At 40.3% G+C, this 21,754-nt stretch overlaps 1 protein-coding gene across 2 annotated transcripts in view; it reads right to left on the bottom strand.

Moving 5' to 3' along the window:
• myo15aa (myosin XVAa) overlaps positions 1-21,754 on the bottom strand; it is a 51,326-nt gene that overhangs the window by 13,059 nt on the left and 16,513 nt on the right. For both annotated transcript variants that reach the window (XM_082167000.1, XM_082167001.1), the window contains exons 9-34: positions 21,591-21,704; positions 21,330-21,491; positions 21,100-21,213; positions 17,211-17,269; positions 13,324-13,447; positions 13,116-13,211; positions 12,899-13,030; positions 12,659-12,784; positions 12,473-12,550; positions 12,238-12,392; positions 12,085-12,130; positions 11,868-11,992; positions 11,629-11,746; positions 10,946-11,121; positions 9,858-9,942; positions 9,718-9,771; positions 9,196-9,277; positions 5,547-5,677; positions 5,329-5,424; positions 4,829-5,064; positions 4,580-4,758; positions 3,509-3,581; positions 3,039-3,230; positions 2,454-2,560; positions 2,230-2,318; positions 272-395 (exon numbers count right to left, since the gene is read on the bottom strand). In XM_082167000.1, coding sequence (XP_082023126.1) covers positions 272-395; positions 2,230-2,318; positions 2,454-2,560; positions 3,039-3,230; positions 3,509-3,581; positions 4,580-4,758; positions 4,829-5,064; positions 5,329-5,424; positions 5,547-5,677; positions 9,196-9,277; positions 9,718-9,771; positions 9,858-9,942; positions 10,946-11,121; positions 11,629-11,746; positions 11,868-11,992; positions 12,085-12,130; positions 12,238-12,392; positions 12,473-12,550; positions 12,659-12,784; positions 12,899-13,030; positions 13,116-13,211; positions 13,324-13,447; positions 17,211-17,269; positions 21,100-21,213; positions 21,330-21,491; positions 21,591-21,704 — 3,073 coding nt within the window. The remainder of the gene's footprint in view (positions 1-271; positions 396-2,229; positions 2,319-2,453; positions 2,561-3,038; positions 3,231-3,508; positions 3,582-4,579; positions 4,759-4,828; positions 5,065-5,328; positions 5,425-5,546; positions 5,678-9,195; positions 9,278-9,717; positions 9,772-9,857; positions 9,943-10,945; positions 11,122-11,628; positions 11,747-11,867; positions 11,993-12,084; positions 12,131-12,237; positions 12,393-12,472; positions 12,551-12,658; positions 12,785-12,898; positions 13,031-13,115; positions 13,212-13,323; positions 13,448-17,210; positions 17,270-21,099; positions 21,214-21,329; positions 21,492-21,590; positions 21,705-21,754) is intronic.

The raw sequence follows: 21,754 nt of genomic DNA, 5'->3' as shown, positions 1-21,754 counted from the left end.
GGAACACGAATGGCACCCATTTTGTAATACCAATCACCAAAAGCCACAGTCCCAAAAAAATAAAAAATCCCCAAAGCATTAAAGCAATCTAAATGGTAAATTGGTTATTTATCATGCAAAGCATTGGTAAATGTGCAGTTTACAAAAATTTGCAATTCTGAATATTTATCTGGCAATTAACTGCTTTTAGGTACAAATTGACCCGAGGGTACCCATGCATAATTGATGTTTAGTAAGAAGAGGACAGAAAGAGAACAGATGCAGAACTCACCACCAGGCTGCAGTCCGGGGGGATAAGGCCTGCTGGAGAGGGGCTTCACTATGTCACTATCATCCCCTCCAATCCCACCAGCTCCCTTCATACGGCTGGACATGCTGGATGACTTCTCAAAATCCTGGAAAAGAGATAAGGCAAAGCAAAACAGGCTCTCAACTCAGGGCTGGACCCTTCCCAGCTCAGTCATACGAGAAATCAATCTCCCCATGGGAGTACCTTATACTCTCTAAGAGGGGCATGGCCAATTTACTATCGCAACTGAGACAGCCATGCTGGCCTAGACCACAGAACCACCAGTCTAGGATCTTTAAGTGAGCAAAAATAAATAAGTAAATATATATATATATATATATATATAAATATATATATATATACTGTATATATGAAGAGTTCAGATGCAAAAGCCTCTAAGTGCCATCTTAAAGAATGATCATTTTTATCAAGCTTGTATATTTAAGTTCAGTAATTTCACTTAAATGACAATTAATAGGTAATCTTCATTGCCATTTAAGTGTAATTACTGAACTTAAATATGCGAGCTTGATGAAAATGATCATTCTAGAAGAAAATTTAAGATGGCACTTAGAGGCTTTTGCATCTGAACTCTTCATATATATATATATTATTTTATTTTATTTTTTTACTAACTATTCCTTTGTGACTGAAAAGGTTCCAGAGCTTATTTTTACAATTGTCCTGAATTCAATATTTATATGTTTGACAAAATATATAACTCATTCCACTGCCATACCTCTATAAGTGTTTAAAAACACCAGATATTATCTCAAAATGATAAAGCTAAGGAAAAAAATAAAGTATGCTCAATGCTGTGAGAAATACGGTAAACTGGTAACTTAATCACCTTCATTGCAGGGGACCTGGCAGCATAGAGCACATTGATACACTCAATCACTTACACTATGAGGATCAAGTGGCCAGTTGTGTTCTTCATTCATTCATGTTATATTTTTAAGCTTCTTTCCATAAATACACTGATGAGCCAAAACATTATGATAAGTCACAAGTGAAGCAAATATCATTGATCATCTCCTTCATCTCCTAACAAGGCCACATATTAAGGTCTGAGTAGATTAGATGGAAAGCAAACAATCAGTTCTCGTAATCAACGTGTTGAATGCAGGAGAAATGGCAGGGATAAAGATCTGAGCGACTTTGATAAAAAACAAACTGTTATGGCCAGACGAATGGGTCAGATCATCTCTGAAACGGTTGCTCCCGGTCAGCAGTGGTGAGAATTTACCAACAGTGCTCCAAGGAGGGAAAAATCTGTGACGGGGGTTTGGGAATGACCAATGGCCATTCAGATTCAAAATCTGAATGACCAAGGGTCATTGATGCACGAGGGAAACGAAAGCTATCCCATCTGGTCCGAGCCAGAAGAAGGTCTTTGTTCTGCTGGGAAACCATGGGTTCGACCATTCATGTGAATGTAAATTTGACACATTGTTGCAGACCAGGTACATGACAATGGTGTTCCCTGGTAGAAGTGGCCTCTTTCAGCAGGAAAATGCACCTGCCACACTGCACACATTGTTCAGGAATTGTTTGAGGAACATGATGAGGAGTTCAAGGTGTTTCCCTGGCCTCCAAATTCCCCAGATCTCAATCCAACTGAGTACCTGTGGGATGTGCTGGACCAACAAATTTGATCCACGGTGGCTCCCCTCACAACCTACAGGTCTCGAAGGATAACGTCTTGGTGCCAGATACTACAGCACACCTTCAGGGGTCTTGTAGATTCCATGGCTTGGCGGGTCGGTGCTGTTTTGGCAGCAAGTGGCGGACTAACAGCATAGTAGGCAGGTGGTCATAATGTGGCTCATCGGTGTAGTTACATTAAACATCCAAATCATGTAGTTTCTATTACATTTACACTTGTTAAAAACTCATGAACTCATGCTGAATTGGGGAAGTGAACAAGAGACACTTACCCCATTACCATCAGACAGCACTGGGTCAAACAGGCTGTCGAGATATCTGTCCATGCCTTTCTGAGTTGGTGCTTCACTGAAGTCTGATTCTATTTATTTATTTATTTTACAGTTATTGAGAAAAAAACACAGAAATCATGCCATTAGCATTGCAGAGAATATATAAAAGTAGCTTAAAAGCTAGCCCCCCCCCAAAAAAAAGAAGAAAGCAAGAAACAGCTGACCGTGGCTGTAATACCCATCTGAATCTGGGAGACTGGTGCTTAGCATTGTCTGAGGGAGCATAAGTGAGTTGTCATCATCAGAATCAAATCCACTTCCAAACAGAGCCCTGTGAAAATTCATATTGAGGGCAAAGTATTAGATAACACTACAAAGACACTGCAAAATAGTTTCCCTGAAATTAACTATACAATGTATTTTTTTTTCTTATTAAAAACAAATAATGAAAAAGAAATATGCAATATGCATCACCTTACTAGGTGTATTTTTAAAGTTCTAATCAAAATCAGTCAGCAAAGAATGAACCAAATTTATTTATAATATTAATATTTACTATTTGTACCTTAAAGGTGAAGTTTGTCGTTTATGTGTCACCAGTGGCAATAAACATTTAAAAATGATTTAGCTATTTTCAAACACTCCCCGTCTCCCACAGTCATTAGTTTGGTGCCACAGAACTTGAACACTCACATTTAACTCACTTTTAAATGACATGCATCGCAGATCTATGTGCATTAGTGTGCATAACCCATTTACAATGTATATAAAAGTCAAATAAAATGCAAGACTATCATGTAGATACTGACAGGCTGGCATTGGGCCTGGTTCTGGTGGGACTCTCGGCGGAAATGATGAAGTAGGACTTTTGCTTTGGAAAATTTCTCATCAGTTCCATGTCTGCGATCAAGTCCATTACATAATCGTGCCCTGCGAGCTCCGCCCACTGTCCGTGCTCCTTCATGACAACAGAGCACCCCTTCCAGGCCTCGTTCACACCCCTGTGGAGCCAATTAATGAGGCTATTCATTTCAGGCAAATTACAGATGAATAATGAAGGCCTCATTATAGACTGTACATATTCTAACATGCCCAAAAGAAAGAGCCATGAACTACTGACATGGAATACAGCATATTAAAAAGGTTCTTATGAAGATGAATGGATGGATGAAAGCAAAATCAAAGATTGTGTGTTGGCTGACTCTAGGAAAGAGTAGAGTGAAAATGGTTGGAACAAGAGATAAACCATAATATGGATAGTTTGTGTACGGTCGTATACCTGTGCTGTAGAATATCCCCGGCCAACTCCTCCCCACTCGTCCAGGAGTGCACAGGGCACAGGGAAGATGTCCCTGTCAATACAACATGACGTTTAACAGCTGTGGTTTGACAAGAGTGAAGACTACATGCAAATGACTTTTTCTATTCTGTGTAGCACCACAGACCAGGTATCACCTGAAATAGATGCACATTACACAATTGTCTCCAGAGGGTTTTGAGGAACAAAAGAAACTGGCAGGCAGATGTAGGGAGATTATAGTAATGGAAGAGCCTTTCAGAGCTTTCTTTTAGTGTTTTGTAAGCTATCCTTTGAGTTTGTATCCTTATGTAAGTTTGCATATCTCTTTCATTCCAAACAAGGGCAAATATTCTCCTTTCTAATTGACATAAGCTGTTTCCATCACCGTTTTTGTGCACATTTTGAAGTATCGCATCAGAAACGAGTGATGGAAACGGCAAATTTCAAGGGAAAATAATCTCTTAATTCGCAAAAAAAAAAGTTTTTACGCTCGCTTGAGGTGTTTTTTGACTTTTGCGAGAAAGAGTTAATGCGAATAATGTGAGATGGAAACACATTTGCCGAATATATTCTGACGTAGCGAACATTAAACCCACGTGACAAATCGGCTGTTTCCGCTGATGGTGTTTTATTTACTGTTGGTTACTAGGTTAGCATCCACTCGAACAAACTTTATGGAAACACACCTAATTCGCATTTGTTTTTTTGCTAACTTTGAAAAGATTCGCTTCACGTTTGGATGGAAACACAGCTAATGTCTTTTAAAATGTGCCTTCAAATTTACATTCAAGTGCTGAAATGTGGATTTGAAAAGCAAATGAGCAAAAGCCGACTGAGATCGGTTGCACCAATAAAGATTAAATTAGGCAGAAATTAGAATTACTCAAGGATTTAATTAAGGGTTTATTTTGATTAAACTGTGATTGAAATTTAGTGTAATGGACCCATCACTGGGGTCACATTCACTTTTTTAATGCAACCCAACCTACATGGCAAACACTGACTGAAGGTTGCTGAAACTCAAACAGTGAAGGTGAAACTGATACACACCATCAAAACAGTGTACTTGCAAAACCATGTTTGCTTTCTTCCTATTGGCTGTCCATTCCAGCAGGGACAGTGGGTAAGTCCTCGCTGTCTCCGGTCCATACAGGGACTTCTGCATGGCTTGAATGAGCTTCTGTTGGCCGACAGCTTTGAATCCATTATAGGCATGATCTGAGACAAACCTAAAGCCAAAAAGTAATGAATGCTTACAAGTTGCTAATGACCCAACATGAATACTGGTATGTTGCTTACTTCAGAAGGTATTTCTCAATTTTGGCTGATGGTGCAAATGCACTCAGGCAGGCCAGCAGCAGCAGCCAGCCCCTCTCTGAGTTTTCTGGATTGGTGTTTCTCCAAACCTGATTGGCAATTTGACATAAGACTTCATCCCGCAGACCAGGGTTGGTAAGCCCCTTTTGAATGATGTAGTTTCCAAATAAATTCTCCTGAGCACCATTTAGATGTGGGTCACCCATAAACCTTAAGATCTACAAAGTGAAAGAAGTAATGCTAATAGAGAGCTAACAGAGTTGAAATCACACTGACTTATGGCTACAACAGAGGCATGTTTCTTCACTTCATCTCATGCTCATTGTAGGTTTGTGTTGAAAGGTTTATATGTTAAAAATCTATATCTCTATGGAGAAAATGAATAGGATTTTTACTTCCGGAACCAACATTTGTGCTTAAGTCTATTGCATGTAAAATAAATGACAATGGCAAAATCTTCAACAGAACATAATGCAGTGTACCATGACAAAGGCGTCTAGAGCCTCATGTGTAAGATCATCGTCAATGTGTGTTAGTGGTGTCTTCAAAGGTGCAGTTAACATTCCAAAGTTTGGCTCCTATTATTAATAATAAAAAAAACATACAAATTAATATACAGTATATCAGTCATTCCTGAATGAATATCTGAGTATGAGAGCTTATTTGTGATTTTGGAATAAATTACTCAAGTATGTCTTACTTTGAAGTGAATCTGGACAAATTTAGAGATAGTGTAATTGTTGATGTCAAGAGGTAGAGTGATCTGTGACTCCACCTGAACGGTGGGAGCCTGGACTAAAGCCAAGCAATCAGAATGGAGCTCTCTACCACCTTTAAAACACAGAGGTGAGAGATGACATGCAGTGTACATTATAAACACATTATATTTACTTTTTATATGCTACTTTTGAAAAGTCTGGGGTCAGTAAGATTTTGTTATCTTTTATGCTCACCAAGACATTTATTTGATTAAAAAAAACAGTCAATGTCACAGTGTCTGGGTTGTGTTCTTTGGGTCACCACTAGATGTCCTCCTTCCCCACGGTGTCTGACACAGTCGAACTACATTCCCCATGATCCTTGTCTCTTCATTACACTCAGCTGTCCCTTGTCACTCATTATTACACTATGTCACAGTGTCTGGGTTGCTGTTTTTGGATCCACCTGTTTCTCTCCCTTTCCTGTATGTGTGGATCGTGACAGAAGGACTCCGTCACACAAAGGATCCAGCAGCATGAACATTTTTCAGGGCCTGGCTTTTTGGGCCCGCCAGACTGAGGAGGCCATGGCGCTGAATTCCCCTAAGCACCCTTCACCACTGATTCCGCCCAGAACCTGCACATTGCCATCGGAGACAGAGGAGGAGAAGGAAGACCTCCTCCGTGACTGTTCCGGTGGTCCCAGTGCCGGTGGTCCAAGTGCCGGTGGTCCCAGTGCCGGTTGTCCAGAGTTCGGTGGCTCCAAAACACAGGAGGAGAAAGGCTCCCTCTGTAACTGTTCCGGTGGTCCCAGTTCCGGTGGACCCAGTTCCGGTGGACCCAGTTCCAGTGGACCCAGTTCCGGTGGTCCCGAGTCCGGTGGTCCCAGTTCCGGTGGTCCCAGTTCCGGTGGTCCCGAGTCCGAGGGTCCCGAGTCCGGTGGTCCCAGTTCCGGTGGTCCCGAGTCCGGTGGTCCCGAGTCCGGTGGTCCTAGTTCCGGTGATCCCGAGTCCGGTGGTCCCAGTTCCGGTGGTCTCGAGTCCGGTTGTCTGGAGGCGGAGGAGGAAGACTTCCTGCCTCCCCAATGGCCAGGAGGCCGTCCCCTCCGAGCAGCCCGCTGTTGTCCCGGAGGCCGTCCCCTCCGAGCAGCCGGCTGTCATCCCTGAGATCGTCTCGGAGCCGCCCACCATCAGTCCTGCCACGGCCAAGAGAGTGGTCTTCCTTTTTTATGCAGTGGCAGTACTGCAGGCATGGAGGAAGCACAGGACGTCTGCCGATCCAGAGACTGTTCCTGAGCCTGTGTCTTCGGACAAGATGGCCGCCGCCGAGCCTGTTCACGTCACGCCTGCCGAGCCTGTGTCTTTGGACAAGATGGCCGCCGCCAAGCCTGTTCACGTCACGCCTGCCGAGCCTGTGTCTTTGGACAAGATGGCCGCCGCTGAGCCTGGGTCTTCGGACAAGATGGCCGCCGCCGAGAGTGTTCACGTCACGTCTGCCGAGCCTGTGTCTTCCGACAAGATGGTCGCTGCCGAGCCTGTTCACGTCACGCCTGCCGAGCCAGTGTCTTCGGACAAGATGGCCGCCGCTGAGCCTGGGTCTTCGGACAAGATGGCCGCCGCCGAGAGTGTTCACGTCACGTCTGCCGAGCCTGTGTCTTCCGACAAGATGGTCGCTGCCGAGCCTGTTCACGTCACGCCTGCCGAGCCAGTGTCTTCGGACAAGATGGCCGCCGCCGAGCCTGGATCTTCGGACAAGATGGCCGCCGCCGAGAGTGTTCACGTCACGTCTGCCAGGCCTGTGTCTTCAGACAAGATGGCCACCACAGAGACTGTTCACGTCACGTCTGCCGAGCCTGTGTCTTCGGACAAGATGGCCGCCGCCGAGCCGGTGGGGTCTGTTCCTGTTCCTGAGCCTGAGCCGGTGGTGTCTGTTCCTGAGCCTGAGCCGGTGGTGTCTGTTCCCGAGCCGGTGGTGTCAGTTCCCGAGCCGGTGGTGTCTGTTCCCGAGCCGGAGCCGGTGGTGTCTGTTCCAGTTCCTGAGCCGGTGGTGTCTGTTCCAGTTCCTGAGCCGGTGGTGTCTGTTCCAGTTCCTGAGCCGGTGGTGTCTGGTCCAGTTCCTGAGCCGGTGGTGTCTGGTCCAGCGCCGTGGCCGCCCGAAAGGGGTTTCACCGCCCTGGCCGCCCGAGGGAAGGTCTCCACCCTGGCCGCCCGAGGGAAGGTCTCCGCCCTGGCCGCCCAAGGGAAGGTCTCCGCCCTGGCCGCCCGAGGGAAAGTCTCCGCCCTGGCCGCCCGAGGGACTGTCCGCTCCGCACTGGGCGCCCGAGGGAGAGTCTCCGCCCTGGCCGCCCGATGAACTGTCGTCTCCGCCCTGGCTGCCAGATGGACTGTCACTCCCTGTCCCCGTTTCCCTCCATGGACCTGGCCCCCCATCCCTCCCCCTGATCCTCCACCAGTCCACCTCCCGCCTGAACTTTTGTTTTGTCTGTCACGTCTTGGAGCGTCTGGTAGCCGCTCCGTAGAGGGGGGGTTATGTCACAGTGTCTGGGTTGTGTTCTTTGGGTCACCACTAGATGTCCTCCTTCCCCACGGTGTCTGTCACAGTCGAACTACATTCCCCATGATCCTTGTCTCTTCATTACACTCAGCTGTCCCTTGTCACTCATTATTACACTCAGCCAATTCCCCATTAGCATTGTCATTTACCTGTGTATTTATACCCTGTCTGTTTTAGTATGTGTTACTTACTAGTCCTTGTTGTATATCACGCCACTTCGCAAGTCTGTTCTTGATCTGTTCTTGATCTGTTCTTGTTTGTTTATTTTGTATCTTTGGACTGCTAATATGGATTTTGACCCCTGCATGGATGACGACGAATTGGATTGCCCTACTAATAAAATTGCTGTTTTTGGATCCACCTGTTTCTCTCCCTTTCCTATATGTGTGGATCGTGACAGTCAAATTGTAAAATATGTTTTCTATATTTAACAGATTGAAATATTATCACAATTTAAAATATCTGTTTTATATGTTAATATATTTTAAGAAGTAATTTATTCCTGTGATGTCAAAGCTGAATTTTCAGCATCATTACTCCAGTCTTCAGTGTCACATGATGTGTCTAATATGATAATTTGATGCTCAAGAAACATTTATTATTATCAATGTTGAAAACAGTTGTGCTGCTTAATATTTTTGCGGAAACCGTGATACATTTATTTTCAAGATTCTTTGATGAATAGAAAGTTCAAAATAATAGTATTTATTTGAGAAAAAAATCTGGGTTACACTTTTTTTAAAGGTGACAGTTACATCGCACTTAATGAAGTCCTTAGTAATATTAATTACCTACATGTACTTACTATAGAGTTAGGGTTAGGTTTAGGTTTAGGGTTAGTTACTTGTAGGGTTAGTTACTTGTAATTATGCATAACTTACTGTTATTACTATAACCAGTACATGTAGTAACGTGTAACTACGTCACCTTAAAATAAAGTGTTACCAAAATGTCTTTACTGTCCATTTTGATCAATTGAATGCACTCTTGCCGAATAAAAGTAAAAAAAAAAATTCAAAGCATAATCTTACTGACCCCAAACTTTTGAACAATATAAAAATAAAATATATTTAATGTGAGGAAATTGCCCTGCAGTACCAGAGGCTGCCTGCAGCAATGCTCCGAGTTCAGCTGGAATGACCAGATGAGTGACGTTGACCACTTCCCGTTTTGACAGCTCCTGCAAACAAAGAAGATATGGAAACACTTTACAATAAGGTCTAATTTGTTCACATTAGAAAATGCATTGGCTTACATTAACCAACATTGAGCAATATATTTTTACAATATTTATTGACCTTTGTTAATGTTATTCATAAGCGCATTAACTAATGTTAACATATACGACATCTTAAAAATGTATTAGTAAAAATTGAGATTAACATTAACTGAGATGAATAAATGCTGTAGATGTATTATTCATTGTTAGCTCATGTTAACCAATGTAGTTAATTAATGTTAACAAATGAAACCTTTTGTAAAGAGTTACCAACTATATTGTAAGTAGTTTTTTTTTTAATGAATTATTCCCCTCAGTCTTTTATTATATTTGGTTAAATACTGTAGGCATGAGAAATTAACTAAAATGTGGTCAATTTAGACAGTAAATGTCATTATAACCATTTCTATTCTCCTTTGCTCTTCTTCTGCCTTTCTCCTGGCCTCGTATCTCAGCTAAAAGAAGAAAAATAAGTAAAACAATTAAATGTGGGATTGCAGATTAGCCTGATCACTACGCACTAAAACTGCATTGTTCTTACCTTAATATATCTCTTGCGATCAACATACATATGGATCAGAGAGCGTAATTTCACCAGGCTAGCTCTCATTTTCACATACCGCTTCCTGTAAAGAGAAAGCAAATTTATAGAAATTGTCAAGATCTAAAACAATTTATTGGATATAAATGGCTATTTGTGAGTAAAAAATTATAAAAAAAAACAAAAAAACAATCACAAACTAGAAAAATTATGTCAATTTACTGGTTATAAAGAAAATGTTAAAATGAAGAACATTCAGTTATTAAATATAATTATTTAAATTTTTTACAGATTATCACTCCTAGGGCCAGATTTACTAAACAGGGCAAAGTAGCATGCGGCTGATGGGAGTGGAAAGTTCTGCGGGTGATCTATCTACTAAGAATGTACAAATTCAATGTCTTGCCAGGCAGTTAAATAATGCCACAAATACCAGTAATTTGACTACCGCAAACCTTGATAAATCACGTTGCATGATTCAATGACACTTTATTTTGGGGACCAATTCTCACTATTAACTAGTTGCTTGTTAGCATGCATATTACTAGCATATTGGCTGTTTATTAGTATTATAAAAGCACATAATAATGCCTTATTTCGCATGACCTTATTCTACATCATTTAATCCTACCCAATACCCAAATTTAACAACACCTTACTAACTATTAATAAGCAGTAAATTAAGAGATTATCGAGGCAAAAGGCATAGTTAATAGTGAATGCGCTCCCCAAACTAAAGTGCAACGGATTACTCTCCTCCTATAAATGTAGCGGTCTGACAAGGAAACTCCTACAAATGTATATGCAATAAGGTCATACGCAAAAATGACCATATCCATGCTAATTTATCACTGTGTGTCTTTAGTAAATTCTAACAGCAGTTTTTTAACACCAAAAGAGGGTTTGCGCTGGCGCAATCTGTTAGTAAATCTGGCCCCTAGTTTCTGTAAATAAAAAGACTGACAATTAGCAACTCTGTCATCATAGCAGAAGCATCAGAAATATTGTCATTGACAATGAGGGGGCCTTTGGGTCAAAAAGGTTGGAACCACTGATTTAGAGTGAGAATAAGATATTATGGTTTATACCTTGTGAGAAAGCCTCGGCAATGGGCCTGCAGCCGTATGATCTTCATGCGGAAGGCTGTATAGCGTTTTCTCACAAAGAACATCCTGGTGTAACGCTGCAGAGTCAGGGCAGCTACATGCCTTACTCTGTCCCGCTTACTCTCCAACAGGAAGTAGATGTCCTCTTTCATGAACAACTAACAAAAAATAAAAGGTGCAATCAAGTACTAAAAAAACAAATGTGGAGAGTAGTCTCACATAGCCAGACCTTTCTCATCATAAAGTCTAGTCCACATTGCAATTATATTTTGGCCATTAACTACTTGTGGATGGTCCATGGTGTGATGTCTGGGTCACTGTGATTTTGCCAAGTAAGACATGTTCCTGGATCAACATATTTTGTTGACCCTAGAACAACATTTCTGTCTGAACATTTAGTCCTATCCCTACCCCTAAACCTAACCATAACTTGAAGGGAGAGGGAAATGATAGGTGAATAAGACTGATGTAGAAGCACCAAACCATGGTTGTAAGCCTAAACTTGATACAACTGTAAACTTGTCCCTCAAATCTGATTGGTCGATTGGAAAGTTGTTCCAGGATCAACAAAGATGTTGATCCAGGAACATGTTGTACTTGGTGAAATCTGACGGTCTGAGACCAAGCGAATAGTAACAATTGCACTTAATCAGAATCATACACACCTTGGTGACACCGACTTGAAACGATCCTTGTCTAACAGGGCAAAGCTTCCTTAACATGATGACACAGTTTTCACCATTGGCAGGTGGAGGCTGTTTGAGGCCTAGCAGTGATTTATATCTAAATTCAACCGAATAATTGAGTAATTATTATAATTTTCTTGATATGTTAAAAAACAGATACAAAAGGGAAAAACTTTGTGTTAATGGCCTCAGACGTGTTTGACATGTCTAGCTCTTACCTGAAAAGGAAGACATCAAATGGCATTCTGATCGGATAGCCCTCTCTCCTGATTCGAATGGTTTCTAAAATCCCAGAATAGTTCAGTTGGGCACTGACCAGCTCCATGTCAAACACAGCAGGCTCCTGCAAGGTTACATACTCTCTCAGTGGATTTCAATTCCAGCCAAGATGCAAATAGCTTAATACCCCTGAACCCAGTTATTGCGGTTCTTTACCTTGTTTTGATTTGGCTTTATGCATCGCACAAAATATGGGTTGGCTCTGTAAGTACAAAATGGAAAGAAGTAGTTGGTGATAGAAAAACCTACATGGGGCTAAAACCAATCACAGAAGAGATTCATGTAGACGGAGCAATTTAGGTGGTCTACCTCTCAATCTTTTCAATGAGCTCCATGAGGGATTGTTGGAACTTGGCCGCCACTGTTGAGGCCTGATGGCGCCGTGTTACCGTGCTGTTCTTCCCAACATGAGATCTCTGTTGGTTGAGGGCCTCAGCATAGCTCATAAACAGATATGCAACCATCTAAAACCACAGCGAGATACGGGTCAGTTTATTGGGGTCATTTCATTCCTGGCTCATGGTAGTTAAATCATTTCTCTTACCTTGTTTTTGCTATGAATAAAAAGGTCAAGAACATCCTGGCGAACTTGATCGTAATTCTTATCCAGAAATTTATGGACCTGTGAAGCATGTTTTCAATCACAAAAAGTTTGGTCTATTCCTCCACTAATACTTTATAGGGAATAATTTAAATGTTTGATGGTTCAAGACAAGTAGTTTAAATGCACCTGATAGGAGACCTTCCCAGCGAAATGCTTGATAGTAAATTCAGGGAGAGGCATTTTTGGCTTGGAATACAGTGGATTGTTGCCATGGTGATAGTGGCATTTCTGAAGGAAGGTATGGTCTGTAGCCTAGAGGAAATTTGTTCAAAAGGAGGTTAATTAAAATGCAAATGATGCAAACTAATAGTGATGAATAGATAAATACTAACAAGAACATCAATGGACATTAAGAAGAAATGACACCTGTGGAAACCCGCTCTGATCATCAAGAATTCGGAGTATCCCATGTGGCTTTGCTGCAATGAGATCTATGCAGGCCTGGTTGTCAGAGAAAGGCACCTCTTCCCAGTTGATTTGCTCTCTGCTATATTCATCCTTGCACATTCAAAAGAAAATAATTTTTTCAGATGCATACCACGTGCAGTTTCTCAGAAGATTAGAGTGAACAGAGACAGCTTACTTGTTCTTCTTTAAAAATGACCCTGTTGAAAAAGAACTGAAGGTACTCATTTGCATAATTTATGCAAAGCTGTTCAAAGCTGTTGAAGGTAAGATCCTACAAAGCACAAAAAAGTGAGATTCAGTCGAATGCAATCCAAATTTTACCGCAATGAAGAGTATTAGCAAAATCTTTTACTGTTGTGGGAAAACAAGTTGCAGCGCCATACCTCAAATCCATAGATATCAAGGATGGAGATAGATAGTGCTTCGTTCCGAGGATAAACCTGCCTATTTATTCTGTCTGTTAGCCAGCTGAACAGAAGGGAATACAGGATCTTGGCAACTGCATCTCTGTTATGTTTGAGAGGGGAAATTACCATAATCTGATTACCGCAACGGTCAATGCAGAGAAAGTTGTATTTTTAATGACACTGATTTTAGTTGTAATACTCTACATCTGAATGTTCATTGCTTTCTTTTTTTCAATTCCATATTTAATTCTTGCTCAGTCTATGGAAGTAAAATAATGACAAATGTTTTTGAAACAAAAAAACTTGTTGAATTGCAAAATAGGCCTCACCAGCAGGAGGTGCAAGCAAGCAACGGGTGAGAGAGTCATTCATTCATAAAATGAATTTACCGAAATGGAGCAAATGGTCAGTTTGTGTGATGTTTATCAGGACCAGTAGTAGCTAAATATGGAAAAGCTGATTCCCCGATGCTGATGTACATCTGTACGTTGTAGCCTACATACAAACGTTAAATCTGAGGTAGTAGACACATATTTCTCTCAGTTGTTTAGTTTCCTTAACTTTATATCGCTGAGCCTGCTTCAGAACTGGGGTTTCCCTCAATACCTAATACATGCAATTAATTACATTTTTAAAAACGAAAATGTGTGTGAAATGTTTTGAATTTAAATATTCACAGCTTAAATATTCAACCATGTTGAATTTCAACCCACAAAAATGCAAGCCCTAAAAATACAATGCATTAAAATGCAAGCACGGTTAATGCAATGCATCTCTTTTTTTTTTTCAATTAGTGTTTTTCACAAAAAAAAAAAAAAAAAATCCATATAGTAGGCCTAGCCTATTTTATTATTTATTAAACCCCCTTGTGAATTGCATTCTTTGTACATTTTTATTGAATTCTAGAAGTCTTGTCGAACAACTTCACTTGAAGTTACTTTAAGTGATTTTTATGGAATTATTCAGAAATGTATCCTACTTGCTGAAAAAATATAACTGACATAACGGGCCTCTTCAGATTCAGCCACTGAGAAGTTTTTTTGATGCCCTTTCTGCCTGTCAATCATTTACCGCGCCAACAGGTAAACCGGACGCTGAGAGGGGGACAGACGAAAAATTCAGGAGATTGTAGAGTGCGAAATGTTCGCGATTTGTCATTGCGATGCGAAAAATGGCTTACAAAGCAATGGAATAAAGAGCAAAAAGCGACGAATCCAAAAAAAGAAGCAAGACGAGAGTGAACATCGTTAAACTTATCATCCCTGGAGGATGCTGATAACTTCACAGCGATTGAAAGCAGATGCCGCGCGCGCTTTTACAACATCGCTTGACAGGTAAAACACACACACACGCGTTACACCAAAGCGATGTTGTAGAAAGATGTTGGCTACATCTGGCGGAAGTTCCAGAACTTGTAGAACAAGTTTTGTAAATTGTAATGAACAATTTTTTTTCTTAGTTGAAGCTTTTAGAAAATGTACAAGTAAAATAAAAATACAATAAAAATACAATTCAAAACAATATGTTTATATATTATGACTTTTTATTTCACAATTCCGACAAGAATTGCGAGAACAAAAAAAATTATTTTGAGATAAAAAGTCTCAATTACCTTTTTAATTGCAAATTTATATTTGCAAATTTGTATATCACACTTCTGATATTTTTGTTCTTGCATTTTCCGAATTTATGTCTCACAATTCTGAGAAAAAAAGTTAGAATTTCAAGACAAGGTAAGAATTGTGAGATATTAACTCTCAATTCTGAGTCTAGTCAAGTCACCTTCTTTTATATAGCGCTTTTAACAATATAGATTGTTTCAATTACAGTGATAATAGGAAATTAAAATAACAGAGATTGTTTTGGTTTTATAGCAGCTCTAGAGCAGCTAAAGTTAGTTTTGATGATGCACTTCCGTCGCTACGATCATTAGTTAGGGGCCATTAACACGAAATCGTAACAAAAAACCCTTCAAGCTACACTGTGTAATTTTTTAAGCTGATTCTTAGCAAAAAAAACCACTTTGTTCTTTCAAAATTATATGTGCTCATTCGTGTGTATTTACTTCCACCAACTAATCAAGTATTCTCGTAAGCGTAGAATCTGCCATTCAGAATACATACGAGCGAGTCGCTCGAATGGCGGAAGCATGGGCGGAAGCCATGTTGCGCCTCCATCTTGAAAATACATTAGCTAAAGGGGACATACCAGAGCCCGTCTACGGAGAGCCTGGCCACTCCCTATTAAGTCCTATTGTACCGAATTTTGGTTGTAGTTCCACCAGAGTTCCACTGGGGGCGATCGCCCATGAGTGCAAAATTAATGGGAGTCTATGGAGCTAGACGGCTAAATTTGTCTCTTTCACCCGATTACCGTTGAGAAATCTCAGATTTGATTGGTTTTGCAAGTTCAACATGGGTTAATAGTTGTTGTTGCCCATAACACATAGCATTCTGCTAATGAACGCTGATTTGTCAGTGAAGGACTGATTACGACTAGAGATACCGCTTGATGGCATCGTGGCATCCGTGTATTTTCGGCGTGGTCTTTTAAAACAACAAAACAAAAACTCTTCTAGCACGTGTATTTACCTGTGTCAGCTGTGTTGCCGATGCCTCGAGAGAAAAGAAAGTGCAGAGCGCAAAATACTTTTTAAAGCAAATAAGTGACTCTAAAAAATCGAACACCCAGCAATGTGTAATTTCTTTGCATCTCCTTTCGAATACAACATTCAAATTACTAGACAAAAAATTATATCCTGAGAAAAGTGGATTTTGAGGGGTATAGCTCCATAGACCTCCATTCATTCTGCACTCGTCCTGTGAGCGCCCTCATATGGAACCAGAGTGGAACTGCAACCAGTTCAGAAGCCGGAAGTTTACTGAGAGTGGAAGTTCTCCCCTAATTAGACATTCTCTGGACATACCTGGAAATTCAAGCTTCGCCTTTCGCGCTTTTACACTCACTGGCACTCACCGTGACGAATGCGAAGGGGAGATTACTCGCGACTGCCGGCCACCGTAGGAGTTAAAACGCCCTCGGAATGGGAGGGGCTAGAAAGTAATATTCAGTTGGTAGTCATATACAATTTCACCGCTAGATGGGAGAAAATCCTACACAGTGTAGCTTTAAGTTCTCTCTGCGCAAACTTTAAAAACGCGAACCTGTGAGAATGCTGATGGCGTGCACATGCGTATTACGTGTTTAGTCTATAGGCCTTATGCGCCAGAGAAACGAGGGCGCCGCCATCTTTAGAATATTGTCTTTGAACTTCCGTTTTTGCGGTCGCTCTGTATATTTCTATGGCATTGCTGTCCAGGAGTAATTAGCTTTTGAAGTGGATTTACTTACTGTAAAGTTAACGAAAGTTATCATGAGGATTGTAATGTTTAAAGCAGATGTCTTAACAAATGTCAGTAGACCGGGAAGATTTTAAAATGAGCCGTTCATTCATAAATACGCAAGATCGCTGTGAAAATACAGACCGGAAGTCAAAAGACAACGAGCCAGCGCTGAAAAGGGGCGGGGCTACATAAGGTCTATAGGTATGCGCGTTTGAATATATATGTGCGCAGGCGTGTAGTTCTTCTTTACAAACTACCCCTCAACAAACTACTTGTCTGGCCTTAAAATTTAGAAAACAGAATTTTTCCTCCCTGAGGGGAAAATAGTCCAAATTGTGAAATATAAATTTGTAACTGTGGGAAAAAAAATTATAAAAAGTTGCGATTACCTTTTTTAATTGTTTTTTATTCCGTGGTGGAAGCAAGCTTCCAATTGTTTTTATTTAGAAACATTTATTTATTTGGAAATTAGCAAAGTCTAACTGAGCATATAGAAATGCTTTGTAGGAGTTTCCCTACCTGGCATCAATTGCACTCTCAACAGTCAGGGGCGTGTAGATCTTCTCCCTCATTGTTTCCTAAGAAAGTACAGAATTACTGAAATACCCGAAATACTGGAAACAAATCCGAAAAGGGTGACCTGGGACATTCTGTTATAATAAAACACACCACTTTTATTGGAAACCAGCTTTGTAGAAATATTGTTGATCTCTTGAGATGAAATGTTGCTAATGCTAAGACAGTATTTTTAGGCAAATTAAAACTGATATGGTCCTTAAGTGGACCAGCCTACAGCACTAGTGTCTGTATTGTAAACACATCCCGGCATCTGTGGCAAGACTATACTAATTCCTTTCAAATTATGACATTAGGGCTTTAAATAATAAATAAATAAATATTTTCTTAAATAGTTTAACGTTGTTGTAGAAGAATTCCCCTTCTCATTCACTTTACTTGGATAGATCAGTCTCACCTGGTGTCGATGTCTGAAAGCAGGGCTTAATAGACCTTATCCACAGCAGCGCCATCTTTGATTTTTAATGGGAATGAAAGCGAGGCTGTGAGGGACAGACATGCATCTCTTCAATGGGCTGTACTGTTATTTAATGGGTTTTTGGATTGTTCTGCTCATGAAACACTGGGAAAATATCTTTCCAAGAACTTTCAGTTGACAAAAAACTCCCGACAATATAAGCTGTGGAAAATTGTAAGTAATCTAGCAGCTTTATACAGCTTTTTTTACAGCGGATGCCATTGGAAACACGGCAAGTCTATCCCTCACAGCCTCACTTTCATACCTGTCATGGCGCTGCTCTGAATAAGGTCTATGGTTTCATCAGATAAGAAAAGCCTGGTAGCATGAGATCTCCGTCCAATTCAATTGGACAAAGGGAAATTACTTTGAGTATGGCCTTCTCCTGTTACGTAGAGAGTACCTGTTCCTCTAATGAAAAGAATTAGCTAAATTACATTGAAGGAACCTCAAAGGTGTCACCATAGCAGCCATGAGTAGTAGTCTAAACGCCTTAGCACATTTTAACATGGCAATGGGACTGTGAAGATTGATGAGCACTGGCTCTGACCAAGACTTAGACAAAGGCTGATCTAAAACAAGATGCTGTGTAAAGCATCCAATGATACTTCCAATGATACATCTGAAATTAGGAATTGATGTGGATCTGATGTGAGGAAAGATGCTGAAACAGAACACGGACATGTTGATGGTCTCCACCAGAGGAAGGTTGAGGAATCAGCTCTTGATACCTCAGATGGAAAATATGTGGAATGGAAACAATTGGTAGTTCATAAGGAAATCTTATGAAACGATCTTAAAATCCCTGGATTCTTCTTTATTTACAGAAGCTGCTGGACAAGGAATGATGGAACTTAAAACACTTTACCTTCACTTTACCTTTGTTGGTGTGGAATATTGGATAGTTTCAGACATATCAGGTTTGAATAGGAACTCTATTTAAATAAGCTCTCTATTTGGTTTGATTGACACATTTGAGATATTTTACTACTGGGCCTAGGTTTTTCATGAATTGATTTAATAAATAATTAGATTGAAATAGAAGCTAATCTGTCATAACATTGTTCTGTTTGATTGAGGATTGTAAAGTGCAACAGTCAGGTTCTGGAAATAAAAATCCCATGCGTTTTCTCCACATGGGGATTTTGAATGATAACTTATAAACCTCTTAAGACAGACCTACTGTGAGCTATGAAGTTGTTAGATGATATATGCTTTTGTTTTAAGCCATCAGCCTGCACTATTTCAATTTTTTTTATATATATTTTTTTAGAATCCTGTTCAACAGTGGAATTCATGGTGAAAAACTAAACCACCATCAGATAATCAAACACTTTAGTGCCCAACCACTCCCATGAAACATTGCAAATGATGTAAATGAGTTAGTCTCCCTATGCTCTCAAACTAAATGTATTGTATATATTATGCATATTTAGTAATAGACTTAAAGGGATAGGCTAGTTCATCCAAAAATGAAAATTCTATCATTAATTACTCACCCTCATGTCGTTCCAATCCCGTAAGACACTCATTCATCTTCGGAACACAAATTAAGATATTTTTGATGAAATCCGAATTTTTGGATGAACTAACCCTTTAAAATAGACTGTTTCTTTATATATGATAAACATCTATAAATTAATCATTTTATATTTCTCCATTGTTTTTATATTTTTTCATTCAATTATTTCATTAATAATGCTTCATGATATTGTAGTTATTTCCCTCATTAAGGCTGTTAAATGTAAAAGCTATTAAAAATTCTCTAGGAATGAATGGGAAAAATACTTGTGGAACCAAGGCTGCTGAAAAAGGGAGTTTGCAGTGCAAGACACTGTTGCTCTCTAAAGTGAAATTTTGTTTCACTGTCCTTTTGATCACATTGTATTCACGGTAGAACTGCCTTTTAGGTTTTGGAATAACAACACAAGTTTACTGTGTTTGTGGTGAACTGGTTAAGCAGGGTTAATACTGCGACAGGCCTCTTGGTGGCACCCCTGTAGAGGGTTGAATGGTATCATCTGCTACACTCTTAGGATCTGTAACACAGTCTATGATGGGAGCCTCATATTGCTTTAAGGCCTCTTGATGTCTGTTTCTACCCTGGGTTTTCCCTGACTGGGTTACACTGGTTGCCATAGGGATATGGCATGCTGCCCTGCCATAATCAGCTTGCCATGTTATACTATATGAGGGATTGGGGCTAATACGCACCATTTGCGGCTATGTTTTGGTGCCTTGTGCTTGCTGTCAAATTGAACAGTGTTAGCATTTGGATCGTGTTTCCAAAGGACTTTAATGAAACTGATGTAATGATAAAACCTTCACTAACAGTGTGCTGATACTTGGCATGGGGCCTTGATGTGTGAGTTCTGCCAGGAGGTCATGTAAGGTCTAGAGGTGAGATGCGGACACTTCCTGTTGATATCCTCGAGTCCACTCTGTCTCAAACAGTGAAATACGCAATATACAGTGGCCGCAAAAATATGGTCACACTTAAAAATATATGACAAAGTATGACAATGCAAGCATCATCTAGTGTAGAGAAAGACAGCAAGCCTTTCAAGCAAACATTTAAAACCAAGAAGTTGACACTTTGTCATACGTCAGTGTAGTATTATAGTTATTTTGATAAACTACATCTGTGCGAAAATCACCTATGGTACCAGTTGGGTGCAAAAGTCATTGCAAAAGTTAGTTATGATGGTTTTGCAATGATTTGCTCTTTTAATTATCTAATACAACAAGATAACAATGTGGTAGGATAATTGTATTACCTAAGGCAATGAAAACACATTTTAAATGTGCCTTAAGTGTCCAAATGTTTTGAGTCTAGTTTATATAATAATCCTCACTATAAGTATATTTTATATTGGCACTGTAATAAAGGTACTCCTATAAAAGTTGGATAAGAGGAAGACAAACTAGGGATATTGTTTTCATTTTCAGTGCTGACGAATAATATGAAAGTCAATAAAGGATTGACATGGGCAATTCACACTGCACCGACAGACGGCGACCAACGCGGACAATAACCAGATTACAGTGTGTCACTTCTCAGACATTCTTAGACATTCCACAACCCGACAAATGCCAACTGAATAAGTTCAATCAGTGAAAACCAACACAACAAACTCACTGATCCGACAAAACCCAACGAACGCGTCTGGTGCTGTTGGTCGGCATCTGTCGGTGAAGTGTGAAATTGGCCTTAAAAGTGGGTAATGTGAGTACAGTTCTGCATGGATAGCATGCAAATACCACTAAATAAAGGCTATAACATATCCAAAAAAATCAACCTACATTATCTTTTGTCATGTACAAGGTGTATCTTTTATCTAGTACTGAAGACATTATGAGGCAGGGTTTTTTTACCGTAACTTTGAAAGTAATGGACTTCTGTAGACCCTCTGGGGAAATCTGTAGAAGTTCAGCCACCACTCGGATCTCCTGAGCACTCACAACTGATGCCACTTCCTGAGATTCAGTCTGTCAAAAAAATCAAACTTATCGCATTGCACCACTGAAATAGAGCATTATAGTGCAGCAACATGAGGGGAATCCAAGTGAGGAGGATGCAACCATTTGTTTGAGTTTCAATATACCTCATATCTCTCAAAGAAGACATTTCCTAAGTGTAGGATGGAAGACAGGACTCTGAAGATACCGTTCTGGTCTTCAGCACTGAAGTGAAGTATTTCCATGGCACTTAGGAGCCTGCGGAAATCCTCCCCATCACTCTTGCCAACAATCTCACAGTCGCCACCCTTGCAACCAAATAGAGCATCCATGAAAGAGAACAACCGTCTAGTTAATTTTTTTTTTTTGCTATAATAATAAGCTAGTTGATTAAACCATGGCCTCACCTGATTGAGGTAATAATACGTCTCAGCATCTTGAAGGTAGAAAGACTGCTTCTGCTGTGAAGGAAGGCCTGCAAGCATCTCATAAAAAATGTGATAGTTTCTTTCATCTTTGGCCTGAGAAAAAAAATGAAGGAAATAGAGAAAAATTTACATTGTGGTTGTCT

The sequence above is a fragment of the Leuciscus leuciscus genome (assembly GCF_965113295.1).
Source record: "Leuciscus leuciscus genome assembly, chromosome: 1".
Classification (NCBI taxonomy): domain Eukaryota; kingdom Metazoa; phylum Chordata; class Actinopteri; order Cypriniformes; family Leuciscidae; genus Leuciscus; species Leuciscus leuciscus.
Note: the sequence above shows the minus strand (reverse complement) of the source record. Positions and strands in the feature narration are given on the sequence as shown.